At 43.5% G+C, this 24,745-nt stretch overlaps 1 protein-coding gene across 1 annotated transcript in view; it reads left to right on the plus strand.

The window, feature by feature from the left end:
- The window catches only part of LOC134347635 (thrombospondin-type laminin G domain and EAR repeat-containing protein-like), a 67,712-nt gene that overhangs the window by 29,978 nt on the left and 12,989 nt on the right, over nt 1-24,745 (plus strand). The window contains exons 5-7 of the mRNA XM_063050012.1: nt 5,813-6,045; nt 8,310-8,496; nt 17,978-18,207. Coding sequence (XP_062906082.1) covers nt 5,813-6,045; nt 8,310-8,496; nt 17,978-18,207 — 650 coding nt within the window. The remainder of the gene's footprint in view (nt 1-5,812; nt 6,046-8,309; nt 8,497-17,977; nt 18,208-24,745) is intronic.

The raw sequence follows: 24,745 nt of genomic DNA on the forward strand, positions 1-24,745 counted from the left end.
TTGTAGATAGGTTTATGACAAGTCAATCTTTGAAAACCTCTCTCTGTCTGCCAAAGATGCAGAAGTATTTTCTATTCATCACAGAGGATACTGTACGGTATGCACCACAGGGTTGATGCTCACCTTGAGGTCCCCGCATATACAAACAGCTCTGGCTTTCCCTTTCTTGATCACTGAGACAATAGATGTGGCCCAATCATTCCACTCAACCTTGGAGAGGATGCCAGATGCCTCCAAGCTCTGAAATTCAGTATCCACTTTAGGACATAGTGCATAAAGACAGGATGCACCTTAAGGAATCTTGGTGTTGCTGTTTCATCCAGTTCAATTCTGGACTTTATGCCTTTGAGCTTACCAATCCCCTTCTCCAACACATTCTCATTATCATTAAGCAGCTGTGACAGTCTCTGGTTCATGTTACCATCTGGGCTGCGGTTGTCTGTTGATGACACAATAAGAGTTTTGATTGTGAGCCAGTCTAGTTAGATTTTTTTCTCAACCATTCGCGTCTGAACAATGCTCAACACGTAAAGCTCCAAATGCCATGCTTAGCCTCTATATGTCACACTCACTTTCAGTTTGCCTTTGGGAGACACTTTTTTTTTGCCTGTGTGGGTCTTTAGCATCACCAAGGTCTTTTCTAATGGTAGCTTAGAAAACAGTCTGTTGTAGTCAGCATCTGACGTAGTAGACAAAGCTGACCCTGTCTCCAGCTTCATTTTCAGTTTTACACCAGACATATCTGTTGTGATGCTTATGATTTTGCGATCTGCTTCAGTAATGCTATATAGTTCTAGGCATGACAGCTCATCTTTGTCAGACTCTGTGCTGCCTGATTCAGTTTCATATTCAGTCACTTCATCATTTGTTTAATTTTGTGTTTGAAACTTTTCAATCTGTGTGGAATTTTCTCTTTGGTTGTGCTTTTTGTCTGACTTGTACACTTTCTCTTTGTACCCTTGTCTGTGACACTTTCTGCAAACTTTTTCTTTGAACCAACAGTCATTTGCATCATGGGAGAATTTTCCACTTCGATAAAATATTTGGCTTTTTGTGCTATTCAGGGATATTTTGTCCTTTCACATTCTAAACTCTCTTTCTTTAGTTCTGCTGCATCTTTGGCTGCAGTCTCCAATGATATTGCAATGCTCAATGCCTGTTCTAAGGTTAGGTCTCTTTCTGACAGTAGCCTCTTTTGAGTGCTTTGACTAGGCATGCCACATACAAGCCTGTCCCTTAATGCATTGGAAAGTCCATCTCTAAAGTCACAGTATTAGGAAACTTTCAATAGTTCTACAATGTGTTCAGAAAGGTTTTCATCCTTTGACTGGTTCCTTTTGTGAAATCTAAATCTCTCAGCTCTTACTAGCAGTTTTGGGCTCACGTGATTTTGCAAAATTGCAGCAATTTCGTCAAACGTCTTGTTTGCTGGCTTTTCAGGAGTTACTAAGTTGTGTAAAAGACTGTACGTTCCAGCACCCATTAAGCTAAGAAGTGTGGAGACTTCCATATCGTTAGCAATACAATACAGTTCAACCCTCTTGATTATACAATTCCCAGTCCTCATTAGCACTATCAAATTCATCATCTTTCCCGACTAAGGCCATCATCATGTTATTTTTACTTTAGTTTTGCTCATTATGCATCTGTCACAGTGTACTGTGCACTGTCACTCACACACCCTTTCCTAGCATCCGTGACTTCCCTCTCTGTCACCATACTTGTTCAGTTCATTCTTTCCTCTTGTTGTCTCTCTCCCTTCCTTCAATTCTGTCATCTCATAACTGTCGGTGCAGTTGATGATATCCGTTCGTGCTTATCACCAATTTGTTATGTCTGTTCAACTATATATCGAATAAATAAAGGCACGCACTTGGAAGGAAAGTTAACTTATATATTCACTTTGCAGAGAAAATGACAAATCAATGCACATGCGTAAGTTATTAGTCAATGAGGGAGTCATTGTGCTAAAAGAATTAGATCCATGCATTACAGGTGGCACAGGCATAGAGTCAGTGTTTCCACAGGGCCGTGAAGCCTCGGAACCCTGCGGGCAGGTTCATTTTCTAGTCCATATCCTTGGGATACCGAAAAATGAGTCTCCAAGAATGGGTCCCACCGCTGCAAAGGACTGAAGTCTGAGTTCATCTCTAGGTCAGGGTCTCCAACAGAACCCCGTCCACCTTGAGACATAAAGGTAAAAATTAAGCTGTTTCTGCAGATGAGCTTGAAGGAGTCACTGTTAAACGCCATTGTAGCTCCGCTCATCAAAGTCAAGTTCTATCTTTGAGTTCCACCCATATAGATTCAGTAGACAAGCTCTCCATTCTGAATGAAGCTGTGATATTGTCCCTGAGTAATAGCGCAACTCTTCCTCCCCACCTCTTTTACCTCCTTCTCTATCTTTTCTAAAACAATTAAGCCCTGGAACATTAATCATCCATTCCTGTCCCTCTCTCAACTGGCATCATAGTTCTATATACTGAATCATGCTCTAAGTTCATACCCTCACCCATTGTATTAAAATACACTTCTGTCTATGGTGCCTATTATCTTGCTCCTGTCCATTCTTACTGGTCATAGCATCTACCTTCCTCTCAACTACACTGGAGTAATCTAGAGATCACCACCTTCAACATCCTACTTTTTACTCTTACCTTACTTCCTGGAGTCACTGTGCGGGATCTCTTTCGCCCTTTCTACCTGTGTCATTGGTGCCAATGTACACCAGACGTTTTGCTGTTCACCTTCCTTGCTATTAGACACCCTCAACCCTGGCATCTGGGAGGCCACACATCATCCTGTTGTCTTTTTTTGCAGCTGTAGAGCCCCTTGTCTTTTTCTTTAACTATCGAATCTCTAATCACTATTGCTGTCCCTAACTTTACCCTTCCCTGCTAAGGAACTGGTGCAGGGGGCAGGGTTTCATGTTCTTGGATCACTACAACTTCTTCTGGTGTAGGGGTGACCTGTACGAAAAGGACAGGGTGCACCTTAACTGAATGGGAACCAATATCCTGGCTGGGAGGTTCACTAGTGCTGCTCAGGAGACTGAGGCCCCATGTGCCACCTAGGCACTAAGGGTTCAGACGACAACGACTCGGGAGACTTTAAACAAGTTTAGCATGGGGGTGGGAACCAGAGCACCAGCTCAGAGAGACTGAGAGGAGGGTAAATGTCATCGCCAGTGTGTATGTGTGTATTTCTATAATCTCTCTCTCTCTCTCATATCCTGTGTGTGTGTGTGTGTGTGTGTGTGTGTGTGTGTGTGTATATATATAAATTGTATATATAAATCTGTCTCTCTCTCATATCCAGTGTGTGTATATAAATCTGTCTCTCTCTCATATCCAGTGTGTGTGTATATAATCTGTCTCTCTCTCTCATATCCTCTGTGTATATATAATGTCTCTATCTCCATCTCTGTCTCCGTCTCTGGAATCCATCAGCTCCACTCCGAATCTCCTGCCACCCAAGGGGCACACTGGCAAATTAACTTACTAACAGCACTTCTCAGATGTCAGTGGGAACTGAAGGGAAGCTCTGGAAGTCTTGAGGACAATGATGTGAATGTTTAAATTATAAAATTGTCAGGACGCAATGGTGGTCAATAAGCACAGAGGAGATGACCAAGATCTAAGACAGTTCAAGGTAGAGATATTTATCCTTAACACTGCCTTTGCTAGGGAGCTAGGAAGACGTCCATTGTTTACCTATAAATGTTTTTGTCTATTGGTAACAATATAAGAAGTGTGTGATACAAATTCAAGCAGGAAATAATTAAAAATAAGGGATTCTGCAGATCCTGCTAATCTAGACCAGCACCAAAAATGCTGGAGTTACTCAGCAGGGCAGGCAGCATCAATGGAAAGGAACCAACAGTCAATGTTTTGGGCTGTGGCCCTTCATCAGGACTAATTAATTTAAGGAACATAGGAAACTACTGTGGCAACTGCTCCCAGTAAAAATAGCAATTTTTCTTCTGGGGGGAAAAAAAGCTGTGATTTTGGAGGACAGTTCTGTGTAATTGGGTGTGTAAAATCAATCTAATATAGAGGGGTGTCATCACCAAAGTTGATTGACAGGGGAAATTACCCAATCAGCTGCACCATGCTTGGCTATAAGCATTGTCACTATAATGCAGCATTTATGATTTAAGAAACAGACTTCAACTCGTTCAAACAGGTGCCATGCAAATTACACTTACAAATTGTAGATCAAGATAAACGATGTGTACCCTGTATAAAAGTTGGCAGGAAGCATATGTACATCTTTCTACAGCACTATTAAAAGGAGCATACTGAACAGCTTATCTAGTCGGTCATAAACTTGCCATTATTTATCTATAGTTTTCAATATATGCTGCTAACAATGGAAGAAATGTATGAAACAAACTGGGCTGCCTGCCAAAGTCTGGGAATAATCACTTTATAGATTGTTAAAATTTAACACAGCCCTAGGAGCTTAAGATGTTACAATTAGGATTAATTCCGAGATGAACATAAAGATGCAATTGTCTGAATGCAATCTGCATGCAGAAGCAACAAAATATTTTAATGGTGGCTTTTCTTAAAAGCCCCAGCCTTGTTGTGTGGATTAAGTCGAGAGCCTTTGATGACAGCGCTGGTTGGATCTGTTGGTTCACAGGGAGGAACCAGTATGGTGCTTGTACAAGCCCGAGGGCGCACAGACCTGGGACTGCTCATGGAATCCTTCTAAAGTTGCCCATTTGTTATTTCTCTTAAGCAGCCGTGGCTTTCGTGGTTTTAATCTTGCTTCTGAATCGGAAAGATGTGGTTAATTTTTTTTCCCCTGCTTCGGAGGCAGGAGAGAGGAGGCACAGGACTGCAGCCTCTCGGCTCCTACGGTGGGAGTTTAATCCAGTGCTGCGTAGAGTTTGCGCATTCTCCCTATGACCAGCTGGGCTTCCTGCTGGGCAACCCCGTTTCCTCTCACATCTCAAAGTGCCTATTGGTTGGTGGGTTAATTGGCCATTGTGAATGGCCCCACAGGGATGACTGGTACAACCAAAGAATCTTATTGAGACATAAATAGGGTTGATGTAAGTTTAACATAAACAGGTGGTTGTGGGTCAGCACAGACTTAGTGGGCCGAAGAGCTTGTTTCCCAGTTGTATAATGCTTTGACTAAAGGCAACAATCAAGAATAACAGAGTGCTCCACTATTAAACATGCTGCCTTTCAGATGAAGTATTAAATGGAGGCTTTAAGGAACACAGAATAGCCCATAACTGTTTTGAAGAATACTGTTATTCACTCTGTAGTTTTCTGGCCAATACTTAATACTTAACCTACAGACCTAAAACAGACTGGGATACAACAAGATGCAAAGCAACAGGAAATGAAAATAGAATGCAGGGAGCTGTCGGACAGTACAAGGGAGAAGAGGGAGAGCTAATGTTTCACACTAATGGTTTTACATCAGCACTTCAGTGGAATTAATTAAGGTCACCATGAACAAATGTCAGCAAATGCAATACACCCACATTATGTCACCATGAAAGGTTAATTATGACTCTATTACCTTATGCCTGTTTTACAGGATTTGCATTACAACAGGGATTATGCTTGGAAAAAGTATTTGGTTAGTTGCAAAGTGTTTTGTGACCTCTTGTGGTTGAGAAAGGCATCATACAAAGGCCACTTGCTCTTTTCTCCTTTGAATCCACCCAGAGCTTAGTCAATGCCACGATAATAATTCATATTTTGCCTTATTTTGAAACATGGGATGGCCAGTAGATACAGTTATTAACATCAGCATCTCACTTGGACTTATTTTGTAACTTCCCCAGCTAAAAAGAGACTGGATTATGTCGAAGATTATCAAAATCTGGTCACCAACTCGGAAACACTTGATGTTGAGATCTTTGAGATTCCCAATGTTGGACTCTTTGCTGCCACAGCCAATAAGAAGCCTCACCCTGGATCGACGATTTTTAAGTGGTTGAAAGGGAAATTTGAACCGTATCAGAGCATCACAACATATGAAGCACAGGCGTGGAAGCACTTCTCCATTGGCCCACAGGTACATTAGAATAAGAAGCAGGAATAGTTTGTATGACTTCAGACAATGAAACTTAGTTCTTCAGTGATGGATCTCAAAGACTGACACTTACCTTGTCGGTGTGACATCCCAACATGCACTGTTTATGGAGAAACTGGGTTATTTTCATTATTTTGATCTGATTACAATGCAAGACATGAGATGCAATACTCAGATAAATTTGGTGGGATTTCAAATCAGTTAAAGAGTGATGACTGGTCTTCCAACCAAAGGATACACTTGCAATAGAGCAAATTCAGTAAAGGCTCATTCACGTCATTGATTTCTATGCTGCCTTGTTTCCCCAATGTGGAGATTAAGCAGCCTGGGACACTGCCCTCTAGAGTTTAGGAGACTGAGGGATTATTTCACTGAAACGTACAGCATTCTAAATGGTTTTAACATTCTGAAGCCTTTCTCACTAGGTGCACCTTGTGCTCCCTTATCTATTTCACAACTTTTCCATTCCTCTATTTATGTTCCCATTCTGTTTCTGCCCTCATTTCACAGTTCTTGTTTTCCCTGGCTTGTGATCTATCTGTTTAATTTCCCTGATTAACCTATCATTCAGATGACTACATCTACAGTTTAACTCAGAATCAGAATCAGTTTATTATCACTGATGTCGTGAAATCTGTTGTTCTGTGGCAGCAATACATCAAAAATACTCTAAATTACAAACACAAGAACTGATGCACTATCAATTACTCCAAAAGACTGGAAGTAGAGTAAATACTGAAAGGCTTTTATTAGCACAGCAGAGGAGCGTGTCCAGACAGGTAACCCAGTTACAACATACATATATGGTTTACCACAAGAACATCTGTAGATGCTGGAAATCCAAAGCAAAATACACAAAATGCTGGAGGCAATCAGGTCAGGCAAAATCTATGGAAAAGAGTAAACGGTTGACCATTTGGGCCAGAGACCCTTCATCAGGACTGAGAAAGAAGGAGAAGGTCAGGGGCTGGAGAAGAAAGAATCTGACAGGAGAGGAAAATGGATATTAGGGAAAAGGGAAGGTGGAGAGGACCCAGGGGGAAGTAATAGGCAAGTGAGAAAGTCAGAGTGGGGAATAAAGGAAGGTGGGGTGGGTGAAATGTGTTCACTGGAAGAAGAAATCAATATTCATGCCATCAGATTGGAGGGTGTCCAGACAGAATGCAAAATGTTGCTCCTCCACACTGAGGGTGGGCTCATCTTGGCACGAGAGGAGGCCATGGACCGACACGTCGGAACGGGAATGGGAATTAAAACGTTTGGCCACCAGAAAGTCCGGAAAATTAGTTCCTTAAGGTTGTCATGGTTGGGGGATGTAGTGGGGATAACCTCCCACTACCTATGAAATGCCCCCAGTGGTGTGTGTCTCAAATAGCCTCTGACAACCAAGTCCAGCCCCAGACCTTCACATGTGGCTTAGCTACTAAGCCCAGCGGAACCATTTCTACTGACAGGAGATCGCCTTTTCAAGATGTCCTTGTTAGTTACAACCTTCTGCAGCTTTTTCCGATACCATGCAGTGGCCTCTCCATGCCAGACAGTGACACAACCAGTGAGAATGCTCTCCACTGCACAAAAGTGGAAATTTGCCAAAGTCTTTGGTGACATATCAAATCTCCTCAAACTGCTAATGAAGTGTAGCTGCTGACCTGCCTTCTTTGTAATTAGATCATTATGATGGGCCCAGGATAGATCCTCAGAGACGGTGATATCCAGGAACTAGAAACTGCTCATTCTTTCCACTGCTGACCCCTGAATGAGCTTGTAAAAAAAAAGAAAACAATAGTGGGGTGGAATTTTAAACGGGTTCATTGCCCCACTGAGTCTATACCAACCCTTTTACACCAGCTCTATCTTTTGATTCTCCCCACACAAATTCTACCTTTTTCATTCCCATGAACTCCTCCACCCGTGGTTTCTACCAGTCACCTGCACATGAGGGGCAATTTACAGTAGCCAATTACCCTACAAACAGCACATCTTTGAGATGCAGGAAGGGACCAGAGCACTCAGAGGCAGCCCAAGTGGTCAAGCAAGCTCCACAGGGACAGGAGTAGACTCAGATCGCTGGCACCACGAGGCAGTGTCTCTATCTGCCACGCCTCAGCATTTTAATGCAAAGTCTTCCTGTGGTGACATTTAGTAAGATTACCATTGTCTGCATTTTGAATGTGTGACAGGAACCAAGAGTTCATTCACTGATAACCTGGGGTATTTAGCGCGCTAATAATACTCTACCTTTTCAGGTATTTTTGGTGGTGGCCAACTTTGAGAAGAACGAAAGGAACCAGGAATACTCGGTCATCTACAAGTGGAGCCGCAGGAAGCTGCTGTTTGTGTTGTATCAGAGGCTAGCGACTCACAGTGCACGAGACTGGGAGGCCTTTCAGATCAATGGGGAGACCTTCCTTGCTGTAGCCAACCATCGTGAAGGTACTGTATGTTGTAACTGTCCTCTCCTAATGTTTGCCATCTTCTTTCTTACCTGTTAGAACGACAGTCTTTATCTTCAGAGGACTGGAATATTTACTTATCTCTATTTAGAGATAGAGCTTGGTAGCAAGCCCTTTGGCCCAATAAGCCTGCACTTCCCAATTACACTCATGTGACCAAGTAACTTACTAGCCCCTGTGCCTTTGGAACATGGAAGGAAACGTGGAGCATACCTGAACTCCACTCAGATCTTTACCATGTGTAACAAATAACAAGGGTCCCAGCACACACAGAAGTATCTCACTAAATGACTCTCTACCTTCATGACCTGCCTCCTATCACCATGACATTTTGGATCCACTTTGCTAAATTAACCTGGATCCCATGGGCTTTTGTCTCTCGGACCACTTTCCATTGTGGACCATGTCAAAGACTTTACTGAATTCAGTCCAAGTCAAAGGCATCACCCTCAATGACGCATTTAGTAACCGCTTCTTAGGGCCTCTGCCCCTTCCCCCTACAGTCCTGACGAAGGGTCCCGGCCCGAAACGTCGACCGATCGTTTCCACGGATGCTGCCCGACCTGCTGAGTTCCTCCAGCGTGTTGTGAGTTTGCTAGTAACCACTTCTAAAATTCAGTCAAACATAATCTCTCCTTTCCAAAGCCATGTTGATTGTTCCTTATTAATCCTGGACCCACCAAGTGCAAGATTAATTTGGCCCTTCAGAGCTTTTTCTAATAATTTTGCTATAACTGATCCTAGACTCAACAGCCCATAATTAGCTGGCATATTCCTGCTGTTTCTCTTGCATAAAAGCTGGATATTTGCTTCCCCAAGTAATAGTATTTCTTCTGTGGCTGGAGAAGATCTGAAAAGTTCTGGCAGAGCCCATGAAATTCCCTATCGTAGTTTGGGAGGAAGCTTATCAGGTCTTGGGGACTCATCCACCTTTACATCTGCTAGGTCATCCAATGCCTCCTTCTATTCAGTGCTAATTTATTTTTGAATTCCACCAACCCTCCTCCCTGAATTCTTCAGTTACAATGTTCTTCTCCTTCACAAATACAGATGAGAATTATACATTTGAGATCTCATCTATCTTCTACAGCTCCACACTCAAAATGCCAGTTTGGTCCCAAATGGGTCTATTCTTGCCCTCGATGTACCTCTTTGGGACTCCAGATGTTGAGGATTTAGGAGCCTTTGTTTGGGAACAGATAAGAATTACAAGTGTGGGAAAAAAAAATAAAGCACCTGCACGTGCTAGAAAGCTGAAATAAAAGCAGAAAATGCTGGAAATACTCAGCAGGTCAGTCAGCATGTGTGGAAAGAGAAACAGGGTTAATGCTTAGACCATAAAGGCTCATTTATACTTCTGCGTCAAATCGACGCCATAGGTACGGCGTAGCTGCGAACCCTATGCAGTGCCTACGCGGATCCCTACGCCGTAGCCCGACGCAAACCTCTCCCAAAATGTAACTACATGTCGTGACAATGCAGACCGCAACGACTGTGATTGGTCCACTTGGTAGCATCGCATTTCCTCCTGCGCTGCAATAGCTTCCCATTGGGCAACTGAAGGACAGGGAAGGAACTCTGTCTGCAATGCTTTCCATAAAGCTTTACAGACCCCTCCGAAATTATGGAGGACACATTTCACTTTTACGAAAAAAGACGCTCGCTTTAAACTTGTTTACCCCAAGAAAGACTACCATGACCATGAAGCCTTGCACGGGCAGGTGTGTGTGCATGCGCGACGTTCCAGAATTGCAGAGCAATGCAAACACACCAACACACAAGTATAAATGCTCACAACGCACGTAGGCCACTTGCGTAGGTTACGGCGTCCATTTGACGCAGAAGTATAAATCAGCCTTAAGGCATAGGAGCAGAATTAGGCCATTCAGCCCATCGAGTCTGTTCCACCATTCCATCATGGCTGATTCCAGCTACCACTCAACCCCATAGACCTTCTTCTTGCCATATCCTTTGATGCCCTGATGTGCTTCAGATCAAAGAACCTTAGTATGATCTGGGAAAGACAGCAGACAACTTGCAGAGGGTTGGGGAGGGATAGATAAGCCAAAGGTCATATCTCTGACGGAGTGGGTCAGGATTGCTGTCAGGCATTTCCGATACTGTCACCAGAATAATGCTTTGACTTCACTGGTTAAGAAGTGAATGTATTGCACAGAATAGACATGCAGCCATTTGTTTACATACAGTGGCTTATTCCCTTGGATATGCACACAAGATGATCAAAGGTTTTGAAAGGATAGATAGAAATCATGCAATGGTGATTTAGAGGACATATTCTTAAATATACGTATTCTTCAGTAGGGTAATGGAAATCTGGAACACTTACCCCAAAATTTGTTAAGGTCAGGGATCAGCTGGAAATTCCAAAACTAAGTTTAACAGAAGATTTTAAGATAAAGTTATTAAGTGATGGAATAAAAGGCAGGAAAATGGAGTTGCCGTGCTGATCAAATTAAACACCTCCTGGTTACATTTTACCCAGCTATAAATAAAGCACATCAGAACAATCACACTCCTCAGTCAACAGTGCGAGACTGGAGTTAAGTTTCTCTGACCTCGCCTTCAACAAGAAGAAAGACTATCTTGTCAACTATCCTTGCCAGTGATCAAAAACTCAGCTGTGTGCTGCGGGATGCAGGGTTAAACCTATCTGATCTGTTGTGGCTGATGCAATGATATATAATACACAGATCTATCTGCCAGGTCTGACTCCCACCCCACGACTGTCAGTCTGTGTTCAGACTGTATGTGTGTGTGTGTATATATATATATATATATATATATATATATATACACACACACAGACCCTACCATAGTTTTGAACAGTACGGCAGCCTTCTTCTCTTCCTGAAGCCAACAACTGGTTCAAATTTGCTTCCACGGCTTGTTACTTCAGAATATTTTCCTGGAGTATCTTCTCATCGGAGGCATTGATGCATTTCTTTTGCTTAAGTGTTAGTGTCAATGAGGTTGCATACATCGGAATCAGGTAAACCTTACCTGCCAAGACCACCCACATAAACTAGATATCACCATGTGCCAGCGGAGTTGGGTTTGAAAGTGCTGGCTTCCCACTTCTTCCTAGAAGTAGCCCCTCAGAAGCTGCCGAGATTCCTGATGTGCATATGCTGCCTCGTCCCTGCTCCTTGATGATCAGATTACCTGACAGTAAACTGAGGTTGCTTTGATGGCTACAAACCAAACTTTGTTCAGTATGTTAAATGTGACAGCTACAGCATACGGGCCCTCCTTGAGCTGTGTTATCTTTCAGGAAATTGTTCTCTGTCAAGTGAGTGCAGTGAGATGAGAAGATGAAGTCAGCCTGCTGGCGCCTCAGATTGGAAGATAGGAGTGCAAGCCCCCACTCTTGTAAACTGGGTCACTTTGTACCTTGCCTGTAAGAACATGTGACATTACATGCAGCAGAGGAAAATTTCAAAGGATGCGGGGAGAAGGCTGGAGAATAGGGTTGAGAAGGGTTAAAAAATCAGCCATGATGGAATGGCAGAACAGATTTGATGGGCTGAATCGCCTAATTCTGCTCCTATGCCTTACGGTGTTATGACTGAATGGCAGAGCAGACTGAACGAACCGAATGGTGTATTTCTGCTCCAACATCTCATGGTCTAACACGGAAGGTACAAGGAGCTTTGTGTTCACAGAAGGGAAAAACAAAGCACTTTTATATCGTGCCTTTTACAGCCTTAGAATATCCCAAAGTCTGATACAGACTACCAAGTTTCTTGGGTATATGGTCACTTCTGTAAAAAATAAGAAATTGCTGCAAATGAATTACACAGGGCAAAATTCAATGAACTGCGTTTACTGTGTAATCTGGTTTTAGTGATGTGGTTTGGGGGCTAAACATTGAGGTAGGTTGGATGTGACCGATTCTCTCTTTCTCTGTATGACAATGTACGGATCGTCTGCTTTGTCACATGCTTTAGTGCTAATTAATGGCATGGACAGTCAGGAATAATGGAATGAGCTGAGATGTTTTCTATTTGAGGAACATTAATCCTTTGAGGAATTAAGGATATGGGGAACTGACACTGAAGGGGAATTGAGATCAGCCAAGGTCCTATTGATTGGTGAGGCTTGGTGACCCACTGCTGCTCCAGTTTTGTTACGTTCTCATGTCAACCTGAAGGGCTAGTCAGGACCTGGGTTTAATAACTCATTGAAGACATAGCACTGCCAACAGTACTGCACTAAGCCTTCATATCAGTCTGAGGAATGGGATTCAAATTCGTAAACAGGTGAAAGTGGTACTGATTGGTAGAATAAGATTGGGAGAATGCAGCTGTATTCAACATTCTGTTCAAAGGAAACTCTTGTGGTTACATCTAACATTTTTTGCATGTCTACCAAATTGCACTTGAAGAATTAGAAGGTAGCAGAAGGGTTTTATAGCTATAAGGAGCTACTCTTTAATCTTTAATCAATCGGGGGAGCATTACTCACTACCTTAAGCATTTATGTACTGTCAATGACAACAACTTGAATTTATGTAGCATCCTTAATGTTGTAAAGTGTTCCGAAGCAGTGATACAGATGTCCAAAAGCAGAACACAAGGGTGTTGGCTGAAGATAGAAGAACCAAAATTGTTGATTCATAACAGAATTATAGGGGCCATTGGATAATAAATGCCCCGAGTTGTTCTGGAACATGAAAAGCAGGAAAAGGAAACAATTTGCCTTTTCCTTTTTATAATAAAACTCCAATAATCAGTGATCCAACCATTCAGAGTTCCTGATGGTTTTGGCACCTGCCTGATCAGATTACGTTTGCTGCCCGCCCTTCTGACTCGCCAGGGCTCCCATCCCTGCCCTCCCTTGAGACTTACTGGGTACCCAGGAAGATTTAATATTCTACTGTGCAACATCCTTTTAAAAAATGGTATGTTGGGGCATTAATAGCATGCAGTAGTCTAGAAAGCCAGCTCATCTGGCACCAGCAAGATCCTGAGTGTGCTGGATTATCTCTTGCTTACTTGCAACAAGCAGAGACCATCACTACCACAAGCGCTGGTGATGGCCTCCAAAAATCAGCCAGCATAGTCACTCCTTTATACACCAGTGCAGTTACCCATGCCTCAGTTCAAGGCAAGGGTGCCTTCTGTCCTTCTGCTTAATTAGTGTAATTGGCATTCTTCCATTAACACATTTGCTGGTCTCCAGTTTGTAAAGGACTTTTCCATTGGCATAATGTTGCACGAGTATTATTAGCAAAGCACTCAGGTACAATACAGGTTCCATTTTGTTACTGACAAAAATGCTATTTTGTTACTACAAGTATATTTCCACACCTATCAGATTCCTTCTGCATCCCTTTACTTCTTCCATCTTTCACCTCCCAGCTTCTCACATCATTGCTTTTCATCCCACTCACCTTCCCTCTATCACCTGCCAGCTTGCAATCCTCCCCCTTCCCCTAGATTTTGGTTCTGGATTCTTCCCCCTTCATTTCCAGTCCTGATGGAGGGTCTCGATCCAAAACATCAACTGCTTATTACCCTCCACAAATGCAGCCTGACCTGCTCAGTCCTTATAGCACTTTGTGTGTGTTTGTTGCTCTAGATTTCCAGCATCTACAGAATTTCTTGTGTCACCACCAGCTTCTCCAGGACAATTAGGTGGGCAGTAGATGCTGGGCTTGCTACTTCCGTGTGTACATATGTGTACAGAACAAACAAATGGGCAGGAAAAATCATTGTGGACGCTACCGGCCCTGCAAGCTGTCTTTTTTTCCCCAAAAGCTCCCTTCTGCAAAGTTCTATATGGCTATTAAAACAAAAAGAAGCTTCATGCCATCTTAAAAGTTTCTTCCCCCAAGCAATTAATCTGATCAATCATTCTAGTTAGCCCCTCAATTATTCTAGTTAGCTCCCCCCTGCCACATGTCCCTCCATTGCACCTCAATCACTGCACAGCACTGTAAATACTTTAAACCACTCTTTACAATGCTGTTTACATTGTAAATTAATGCTGGTATTTGTGTATTTATGCACATTTGTATTTCATATCTGTACTTCTAACTTTATTCTTCCATAATTCTTTATTCTTTATAGTTGTTGAACATTAATATAGCTGATCCTCCTTGATTCCCGGGATCCCCAAAATGAATTGCAGACGACCCAATTATCTGTTCATCATCACATTACTCTTAATGGGATCTGAGGGCAAATTTGAACCCAGGTTGGTAGGAAGGATAAAGGGCTGGAGAGGATGGAATCTGATGAGAGGGGAGTGGCCCACAGGAGAAAGGGAAGGAGGAGGGATCTCTCCAGCCTTTACCTTTCCTACCCACCTGGCTTCACCTATCTACCTGTCCTGCTTCCCCTCACCCCACTGTTTTATTCTGGTTCCTTCCCCCTTCCATTTTAATCCTGAAGAAGGATCTCAGCCTGAGACGTTGACTGTTTATTAATTTCCATAGATGCTGCCTGACCTGCTGAGTTCCTCCAGCATTTCGTGTACGTTGAAGAGTTTCAGCAATTGTTCAGACCAATCATCAGAGTGGGGAAGAAATGTGACCTAAATGATTTTTATCATGAAATAACTGTTGGTGCCAGACAGGGTGGTTTGATTATCTCAGAAACTGCTGATCTCCTGGGATTTTCATGCACAATGGTCTCTAAAGTTTACAGAGAATGGTGTGAGAAACAAAAAAAACATCCAGTCTGCGCAGTTCTCTGGATAAAAAAGCTTTGTTTATCAGAGAGATCAAGGGAGAATGGCAAAACTGGTTCAAGCTGACAGAAGAGTGACACAACGGTGACAGAAGGGTAACTCAAGTAACCACATGTTACAACAGTGGTGTGCAGAAGAGCATCTCTGAATGCGCAACACATCGAACCTTGAAGTGGATGGTTTTGTTACAATTGCACAGGGAGTTGGTGAATCCACTCCTGGAATTTTTTCACAATTTTGGTTGCTGTACCTAAAAAAAAAAAGATGGAGTACTATTGGAGACAGTCTAAAGGAGATTCACTGGGCTAATTCCTGAGCTGAGAGGTTGTCATATCAAGATCAGCTAGGGAGTTTGTATTTGTATTCCTTGGAGATTAGAAGAATGGCAGGTAACCTATTCAAACATATGAGTTCTTCTGGAGGCTAAGCATGGTAGATGTTGAGATGTTCCCATCAGTGAAAGAATCAAAAACAAATTGACAGAGATACAATCTAAGGATCCTATCTCTAAAAACTGAGGTGTGTAGAAACTTCTCTCAGAGAGTAGGGACCTCTGTAATTCTCTGCTTCCAAGATCATTCGATGTACTTAGGCAGAGAATTGTAAATATTTAAAAGATCAAAGAACTGAGGGTTATAGGGAATGGCACAAGAGTTGAGACCAGCATAGATCTGCCATTCCATATTAAATGGTGGGGCAGGTCAGAGGGGTTGAGTGGCCTATTCTTGATCCCTTTCTTTTATGACTTGTGCTATTAGTACGCTCACTCTTAAACTTTGGAATAAAAAGTCCAGAGATGTTAGGATTCAAAGCATCGAACTTCACCTCTGAGCCCAAGCCACCTGGGACAACATGAAATAAATCCCTGTTGTGACAGTTATGTAGAATTTCAAAAAGATGTTTTAATATTTCAGGAGGAAAAAAGTCCATTCCTTTGTGCACCATGCGAATCATAACTCTGCTACAAGTCAGAAGTAAAATTGAGTTTCTCTGTATCAGTAATCTATAGAACTACTGTACCATACAGACCAGTAATGATTGAACCCAGGTCTCTGGCAATGCCAGACAGCAGTTTTGCTATCTTCACTAGCTAGCTAAATCCAGGTACAAATTCTCTGTAGAAGCCCAATTGTAAAATCTAGTCTGATACTCAGATTTGTTGTTTTATGAAAAAAATATCAAAGTTAGATTGTCAGCCTTTCATGGGGAGAGGTAATTTATCTTGTCATTGTCTAGTGAAGTGCAGGAGAATTCTGCCTGGTCTCCTGAACAATATTTATCCCTGACTCAGTATGTGAATGCAAATAAAATTACAATAAAACTCCAGAAATTCATACTCTGACTTTCCAGAAATTATGATGGTCCATCGTTTGAAAGAAAGGAAGAAAGGTTAGTTTAACTTGGCACATGTACATCAAAACATACAGTGAAATGCATCGTTTGTGTTAACAACCAACAAAGTCAGATGATGTGCTGGGGACAGCTCGCAAGTGTCACCATGCTTCCTGCACCAACATAGCATGCCCATAACTTAGTAATGTTGTGTCTGTGCACAACAACATGTATATTAAATAAAAGCACGCAGGTGGGAGATTGCTTTAACTAGTGTATTCACATCACAATGAGAGAGAGAACAATGCGCATACATACGCATCAGCGCATGCACAGACATCAGATCATACATAGTGCTGGGGGGAGGGGGGGGTCATTGTTCTAGAAGAAATAGAACCATACATTATAACTAACCCTAATGCATAAGACTTTGGAATGCGGGAGGAAACTGGAGCACCCAGAGGAAATCTACGCAGCAAATGGGGAGAACGTACAAACTCCTTACAGACAGTGGAGGAAATTGAATCCGAGTTGCTGGCTCACAGGGGTTCACAAAGTGATGTTCGCCGCGCTTCATTCCCACTTACCAGTTCCCAACCTCCTTTTGCTTTCCAGTGCCTCAATTATCACATGTACCTCCCACTCACCTGGTTCTGCCCCCCCACAATTTGTTGAAACCTACTGAGCCCATGTTTCCTGTGCTCCTTAAACTTACTATTTTTACTGGAACACTTACCATTCTGCTGTTTAATCTCCAGATAAACATGAATTAACGGAGCATTGAAGTACTACTCCAGTTGTCCAGAAAATGTGCCAGACCAGCTGCAACAAAGTCCAGAGATGAGCAGATTAATGGATCTGCTCGTTTACCTCAAGGATGCCTGCCAAAACCTGATACAAACTAATTGGCTGCAGTATTTCCTACCAAGAAACAGTGACCACATTTCTGTGGCTGTAGTGTTTTGGGGTATTGCAAGGCTGAGAAAGATATGATCAAAATTCAAGCCTTTTATGCATCAGCCACAGCTTGTCCCATGTGCAGGAACTATCTGGGATCTGGCTTGGCTTGATAGGGGCTGGTTTACCCTACAACCATCACGCTCCTGAGCCAGTACGGGTAACTTCACACACCTCAGCACTGAACTGACTCCACAGCCTATAGACTCACTTTCAAGGACTCTGCAACTTATGTTCTCAGTAATATATATTTTATATAATTTGCAAGATTTGTCTTCTTTTGCACATTGCTTGTTTGTCAGTCTTTGTTATAACTTTTTATAAATTCTGTTGTATTTCTTTATTTTTCTGTACATGCCTGCATTTTGCATGTGCGTAGACAGGAGCTCCTTCACTGAGGTGGTAAATGCTGGATCCTTTTCCTGAACCTGATGGCATTTGTTTTTTTTTCCTTTAAGGAGACAATCACAACATCAACAGTATTATCTACAAATGGAACCCTGAATCACGATTGTTTGAAAGAAACCAGACTATTCCCACATCCGGAGCCTATGACTGGGAATTCTTCACCGTTGGACCGTATTCCTTCCTCGTCGTGGCGAACACTTTCAATGGAACCTCAACCCGGATCTACTCTCGGATTTACATCCAACTGGGTGGAGTGTTCCGACTTTTCCAGTCAATCCTGGTGAGTGCTCAATTCCCCTCCTCCTTTAGATAGACATAAAAATTCAGAGTGAGAAAAGGTGGTCGTATTTCATGTTCCTGTGCAAGTTTACTATCACTGCATGACAAGGAAACGGGCAGTAAGAGTCATTGTGGACACCACCTATCCTAAAAACTACCATTTTCTTTCTTTTTTGGCGTGTGCCTGTGCGCATGTGTGTCTGCATGCGCATCTGTGCGTGTGCGTCTGCATGTCCGTGCATGCGTCCATGATGATAGATTTTTTTCATGGCTTTTTCCAAGGTGCAGAGCGAGAGAGAGAGACTGCGCGGCGTGCCACTTCCTACACAGACACTCTTGCAGCATCCTTCCCCCCCCCCCCCGGTTCTATGCGGTCGAGCTGCGCCCCCGACACCCAACCCGGCGCGGACGGAAAGCGTGCACAGGGGCAGACCCGACTAGTCTCGAACCCGGGAACCTCCGCCCCCAGGTCCGGCGCCGATGCCGCCGCGCCACCAGCCGGCCCACAAACAAGCTACCATTTTCAAAAAAAAAATTCCCTTCTGGAAAGTGCTATAGGGCTACTAAAACAAAAACATCACACCATCTTAAAAATTTATTCTCCCGGGCAGTAATCTGATCAACCACTCTAGTTAACCCCCACCCCGTCCCCTCTACCTATTACCCCTGTCACTGCACTGTAAACACTTTTTATGATGTTGTTTACATTGTAAGTAACTGCTGGTATAGGTATACTGTAAGTATTTATGTACATTTTATTCCATACTGTACTAAAATGTTGAATGAAGTTTTTATGTTTCAGTTCGTGCCAACACAAATTCCTAATTCATATAGATGTATATGATGGTTAAAGTTGATCCTTGTTTAGCAGATGTATGCAGTTCTTGTCACTGTGCTATAGGAACGATGTGATTAAGCTGGAGAGGGTGCAGAAAAGGTCCACAAAGATTATGCCTGAATTGGAAAACTTGAGTGGAAAGACTGGGTAGGCTGAGCGTTTTATCTGCAGGGAAGGTGGTTGAGGGGTTTATAGAGGCTGATTAAAATCATGTAGGGTGTAGACAGGGCTAGATAGTCACAGATGTTTTACCTGGAAAAGGGAGTCTAATACTAGAGGAAGTAAGTTTAAGATGAGAGGGGAAAGACTTAAAAAGGACTGAGGTAATCTTCTTCACAGGACCAAATGGGTATATGGATCAATTTTCCAGAGGAAGTGGTAGAAACAGGTAGTTACAATGTATGAATGACATTTGTATAGTTACATGGATTGGAAAGGTTTAAAAAGAGGTTGGCCAAATGCAGGCAAATGGGACGAGCTCAAGAAGGCCCGTTGGTCAGCATGGGCGAGTTGAGCCAAAGGGCCGTTTCTGCGCTGTGTACTCCACGATTGTCATCGGAACTGAAGGAGACCATTCAATCAATCAATTACTGACCAGAACCTTAACTTCATCGATTACTTGAGAGCATATCAAAGGATAACAGTTATTACTTTACAGCCATCAGGCTCCTGAACCAGCACGGATAACTTCACTTACCACAATGCTGGACTGATTCTGCAACCTATGGACTCCCTTTCAAGGACTCTACAACTCATTCTCTGTATCATTTATTGATCACAACACACACAGAATGCTGGATGAACTCAGCAGGTCAAACAGCATCTGTGGAAATGAATAGATAGCCACCATTTCGGGCAGAGGTCTTTCTTTAGGTCCAAAACGCCAACTATGTATTCATTTCCTTAGTTGCTGCCTGACCTGCTGAGTTCCTCCAGCATTTTGTCTGTGTTGCTTTGGATTTCCAGCATCTGCAGACTTTTGCGTGTTAGTTATTTGTTTATTTTTAAAATTGCATGATTTGTGATCTTTCGCATATTGGTTGTTTGTCAGTCATTATTTACTCTATACAATTAATTCTTTATTTTCCTGTAAATGTGTGCAGGAAAATGACCTTCAGGGTATATAGATTACATACAGTACATGTACCTTGATAATAAATTTACTTTGACTTTGAAGACACTCCCATGAAGGTATTTACATTGCAAAATGGGGGCCACCATTCTTAAGACCTCAGCAAGAACAACAGCCTCTGGAGGAGGGCTCAGAGACTTGGCTTCAGTGGTGTGGGTGAGAATCAGATGCCAGTTAGGGCATTGTGGGAAGTGCCAGCCCTTTCCCCGTGGTGAGGTGGGTACACAGTCATCTGAAGGTAGACAGACAAGCTTCTCATCTCAAATGGATCATGGGAAACCTCTGAGTAATCCACGCTCCTGAACAGGTGTAACATCACCATATTGCGGGCAACCATTCGTCATGAGTAAACAGGGGCTCTGATCAGTAATGCTATTCTGGATAAGTAAGAAGTCCTCACAATAAGGCAGCAATCAGCTCAGATTTCAGGTTAGGATGATGCTCAGTTTTACCCAGAATGTAGTGGCACGGTAGTGTTAGCTGTGGCCCGGCGGGTAATATACCGACCACTTAGTCAAAGGAAATCATGGAGGGGCAAGGTTGTGTAGCGGTGTCCATGACACTCTTACAGCACCAACGAATCAGGTTTAGTTCCCACTGCTGTCTGTAAGGAGTTTGTACTTTCTCCCCGTGACCACGTGGATTTCCCCGGGTGCTCCAGTTCCCTCCAAAAGTAGATTAGTAGGTCAGTTGGTCACATGGGTGTAATTGGGTGGAGTGGGTTCATTGGCCCAGAAGGGCCTGTTACTGTGCTGTATCTTTAAATAAATAAAATATAAATCCTAAGCACAAAATCTGGATTGGAACTCTAACACAGTCACCTTCTGGAGGTGATGCTAAAATAAGGCCCTGTCTGCCCTGGGAACACGAGACCCCATGACTCTATTCTGAAGAGAATTAAGGAGCTCTCTGTTGGGCGGAAGTGGCTAATACGGGGGGGGGGGGGCAGGCATCATTTTAAGGTGATTGGAGGAAAGGTAAAAGGGGATGGCAGAGATAAGTTCTTTACACAGTGTGGTGAGTGCGTGGAATGCCCTGCCAGGGGTGATGGTAGAAGCAGATCCATTAGGGGACGTTTAGAAAACTCTTAGATAGGCACATGGATGCTAGAAAATGTAGGCTATGTTGGGGGGGGGACGGGAAGGGATTGGTTGATCTTAGAGTAAGTAAATGGGTCGGCACAAAATTGTGAGTCAAAGGGCCTGCACTGTTCTGTGTTCTAGACCGTAAGATTTAAGAGCAGAAGTAGGCCATTCGGTCCATCAAGTCTGCTCTGCCATCCCTTCATTGCTGATTTTATTATCCCTCTCAACCCCATTTCCTTGCCTTCTCCTTGTAACCTTTGATGGCCTGGACTAATCAGAAGCTATCAATCTCCTCCTTAAGTACACCCAATGACTTGGCCTTCACAGCTGCCAGGGGCAATAAATTCCACAGATTCACCACCCTCTGGCTAAAGAAATTCCTTCTCATCTCTGTTCTAAAGGGACATCCTTGTTTTCCGAGGCTGTGCCCTCTGGTCCTGGACTCCCACTCTACAGGAAACATCCGCTCCATGTCCACTCTGTCTAGGCCTTTCGATTTTTCAATGAGAACCCCCTCTTTCTTCTAACCTCTAGCAAGTACAGGTCTAGAGCCTTCAAATGCTCCCCATACATTGACCCTTTCATTCCTGGTATCATTTTATGACATGGTCATTATCACATTGGTGTCTGTCGGAGCTTGTTACCTGTAGTTTCCTACATTGTGTCAATAACCGCTATTGATCTGGAGGTATTCAGGTGTCCTGAGGTTTTGAGTGCAAACACACGTCTACCTGGATTAGTGCTTCTGTAGCAACTGACTAATATTCTCCTGCTCTCTGTCTCCGCTTTTCTCCTGTCCACGGCTCGTGTGTATCGAGTTCCTGCTTCTGGCTTCAGTGCTGGGATTCAGAGAGCTGGGCTGTGGTAGAGAAGTGCAGAAGTGCAGTAGGTTTACTTTCTGGACTGTCACAAACATTTTGTTCCAGGCAGAAAGTGGCTGGAATTAGGAACACTCCACCTGAGCTGGTGGAGGCAGGCACTCTCACAACATCTGGACAAGGCAGAGAAGGCTATATATCAAATGTGGTACAGTTAAATACAAAAGTCATCATGATTGACTCAACCATCTAGGACAAAGCTGCCATTAGACTGGCATCCCCTCCACCCATTGTCCCCATGGCTGTCGTGTGTCCCGTCTATAAAGTACACTGTACTCTCTCGAGCTCCTGTGACAGCTCCTTCAGACCTCCAGGCAATTTTCCAGATGAGGCATAGGTGAGCACCGTCTCTTTCAAATTCCTCACCAAGTCACAACCATACCAACTCAGAATAATATTTCCATTCCTTCATCACCAAAAGCACACCAGCTTACAATTCCCTCCCTAGCACCAGTGTCAGAGAAACTGTCCACACAGTCTTCAAGAAGTCAGCTCCCAATCAACAACACAAGACATGGTTAATAACTGGTGTAAATTAATTTTAAATAAACATTTTTTTTAAATGGCAAACAGCAGTAAGACAATGGATATTCTTAAACTATTAGAATCTGAGTACTAGATACTGGCTGGAATATCAGAACAGCTCTCTGGTCCTCTTCAGAATGGAGCCGGAACAGAGTCGTGTCCACTTGAGAAGGGAGTTGCTCCAAAGCATGCAAGGTATCTCTGAAGCTGATGCATCGGGTCTGATCTATGTTCAAGTGCCAGCCTAGATTTCCTGCTTAATTCCTGCACAGAGAGCTTGTTATGATGAAAGAAGGGCAATGGACAACATGTAGAGGAATCTACAAGGGATGGGATTCCTGTTGTCCACATTCTGGATAATGGAGGTTGTAAGTGAGGATGTACTAGTGGAAGAAGCTTTGCTCAGCGGTAACTACAGCACATCGTGAGGGACGGTGATGGAGTGATGAGGAAAGTAGATGCTTACCTTGTAAATACAGCACACCGTGAGGGACGGTGATGGAGAGAGGGATGCTTACCTTGTAAATACAGCACACCGTGAGGGACGGTGATGGAGAGAGGGATGCTTACCTTGTAAATACAGCACACCATGAGGGATGGTGATGGAGAGAGGGATGTTTACCTTGTAAATACAGCACACCATGAGGGACGGTGATGGAGTGATGGAGAGAGGGATGCTTACCTTGTAAATACAGCACACCGTGAGGGACGGTGATGGAGAGAGGGATGCTTACCTTGTAAATACAGCACACCATGAGGGACGGTGATGGAGAGAGGGAGAGAGGATTGCTTACCTTGTAAATACAGCACACCGTGAGGGACGGTGATGGAGAGAGGGATGCTTACCTTGTAAATACAGCACACCGTGAGGGACGGTGATGGAGAGAGGGAGAGAGGAATGTTTACCTTGTAAATACAGCATACCGTGAGGGACGGTGATGGAGAGAGGGAGAGAGGAATGCTTACCTTGTAAATACAGCACACCGTGAGGGACGGTGATGGAGAGAGGGATGCTTACCTTGTAAATACAGCACACCATGAGGGACGGTGATGGAGAGAGGGAGAGAGGAATGTTTACCTTGTAAATACAGCACACTGTGAGGGACGGTGATGGAGAGAGGAATGTTTACTTTGTAAATACAGCACACCGTGAAGGACGGTGATGGAGAGAGGGAGAGAGGAATGTTTACCTTGTAAATACAGCACAGCGTGAGGGACGGTATTGGAGTGATGGAGAGAGGGATGTTTACCTTGTAAATACAGCACACCATGAGGGACGGTACTGGAGTGATGGAAAGAGGGATGCTTACCTTGTAGATACAGCACACCGTGAGGGACGGTGATGGAGAGAGGGATGCTTACCTTGTAAATACAGCACAGCATGAGGGATGGTACTGGAGTGATGGAGAGAGGGATGCTTACCTTGTAAATACAGCACAGTGTGAGGGATGGTACTGGAGTGATGGAGAGAGGGATGCTTACCTTGTAAATATAGCACACCATGAGGGACGGTGATGGAGAGAGGGAGAGCAGATGTTTACCTTGTAAATACAGCACACCGTGAGGGACGGTGATGGAGAGAGGGAGAGCAGATGTTTACCTTGTAAATACAGCACACCGTAAGGGACAGTACTGGAGTGATGGAGAGAGGGATGCTTACCTTGTAAATACAGCACACCATGAGGGACGGTGCTGGAGTGATGGAGAGAGGGATGTTTACCTTGTAAATACAGCACACCGTGAAGGACGGTGATAGAGAGAGGGATGTTTACCTTGTAAATACAGCACACCGTGAGGGATGGTGATGGAGAGAGGAATGCTTACCTTGTAAATACAGCACACCGTGAGGGACGGTGATGGAGAGAGGGATGCTTACCTTGTAAATACAGCACAGCGTGAGTGACGGTGATGGAGAGAGGGATGCTTACCTTGTAAATACAGCACACCGTGAGGGATGGTGATGGAGAGAGGAATGCTTACCTTGTAAATACAGCACACCGTGAGGGACGGTGATGGAGAGAGGGATGCTTACCTTGTAAATACAGCACACCGTGAGGGACGGTGATGGAGAGAGGGATGCT

Source organism: Mobula hypostoma, chromosome 6 (genome assembly GCF_963921235.1).
Source record: "Mobula hypostoma chromosome 6, sMobHyp1.1, whole genome shotgun sequence".
NCBI lineage: Eukaryota > Metazoa > Chordata > Chondrichthyes > Myliobatiformes > Myliobatidae > Mobula > Mobula hypostoma.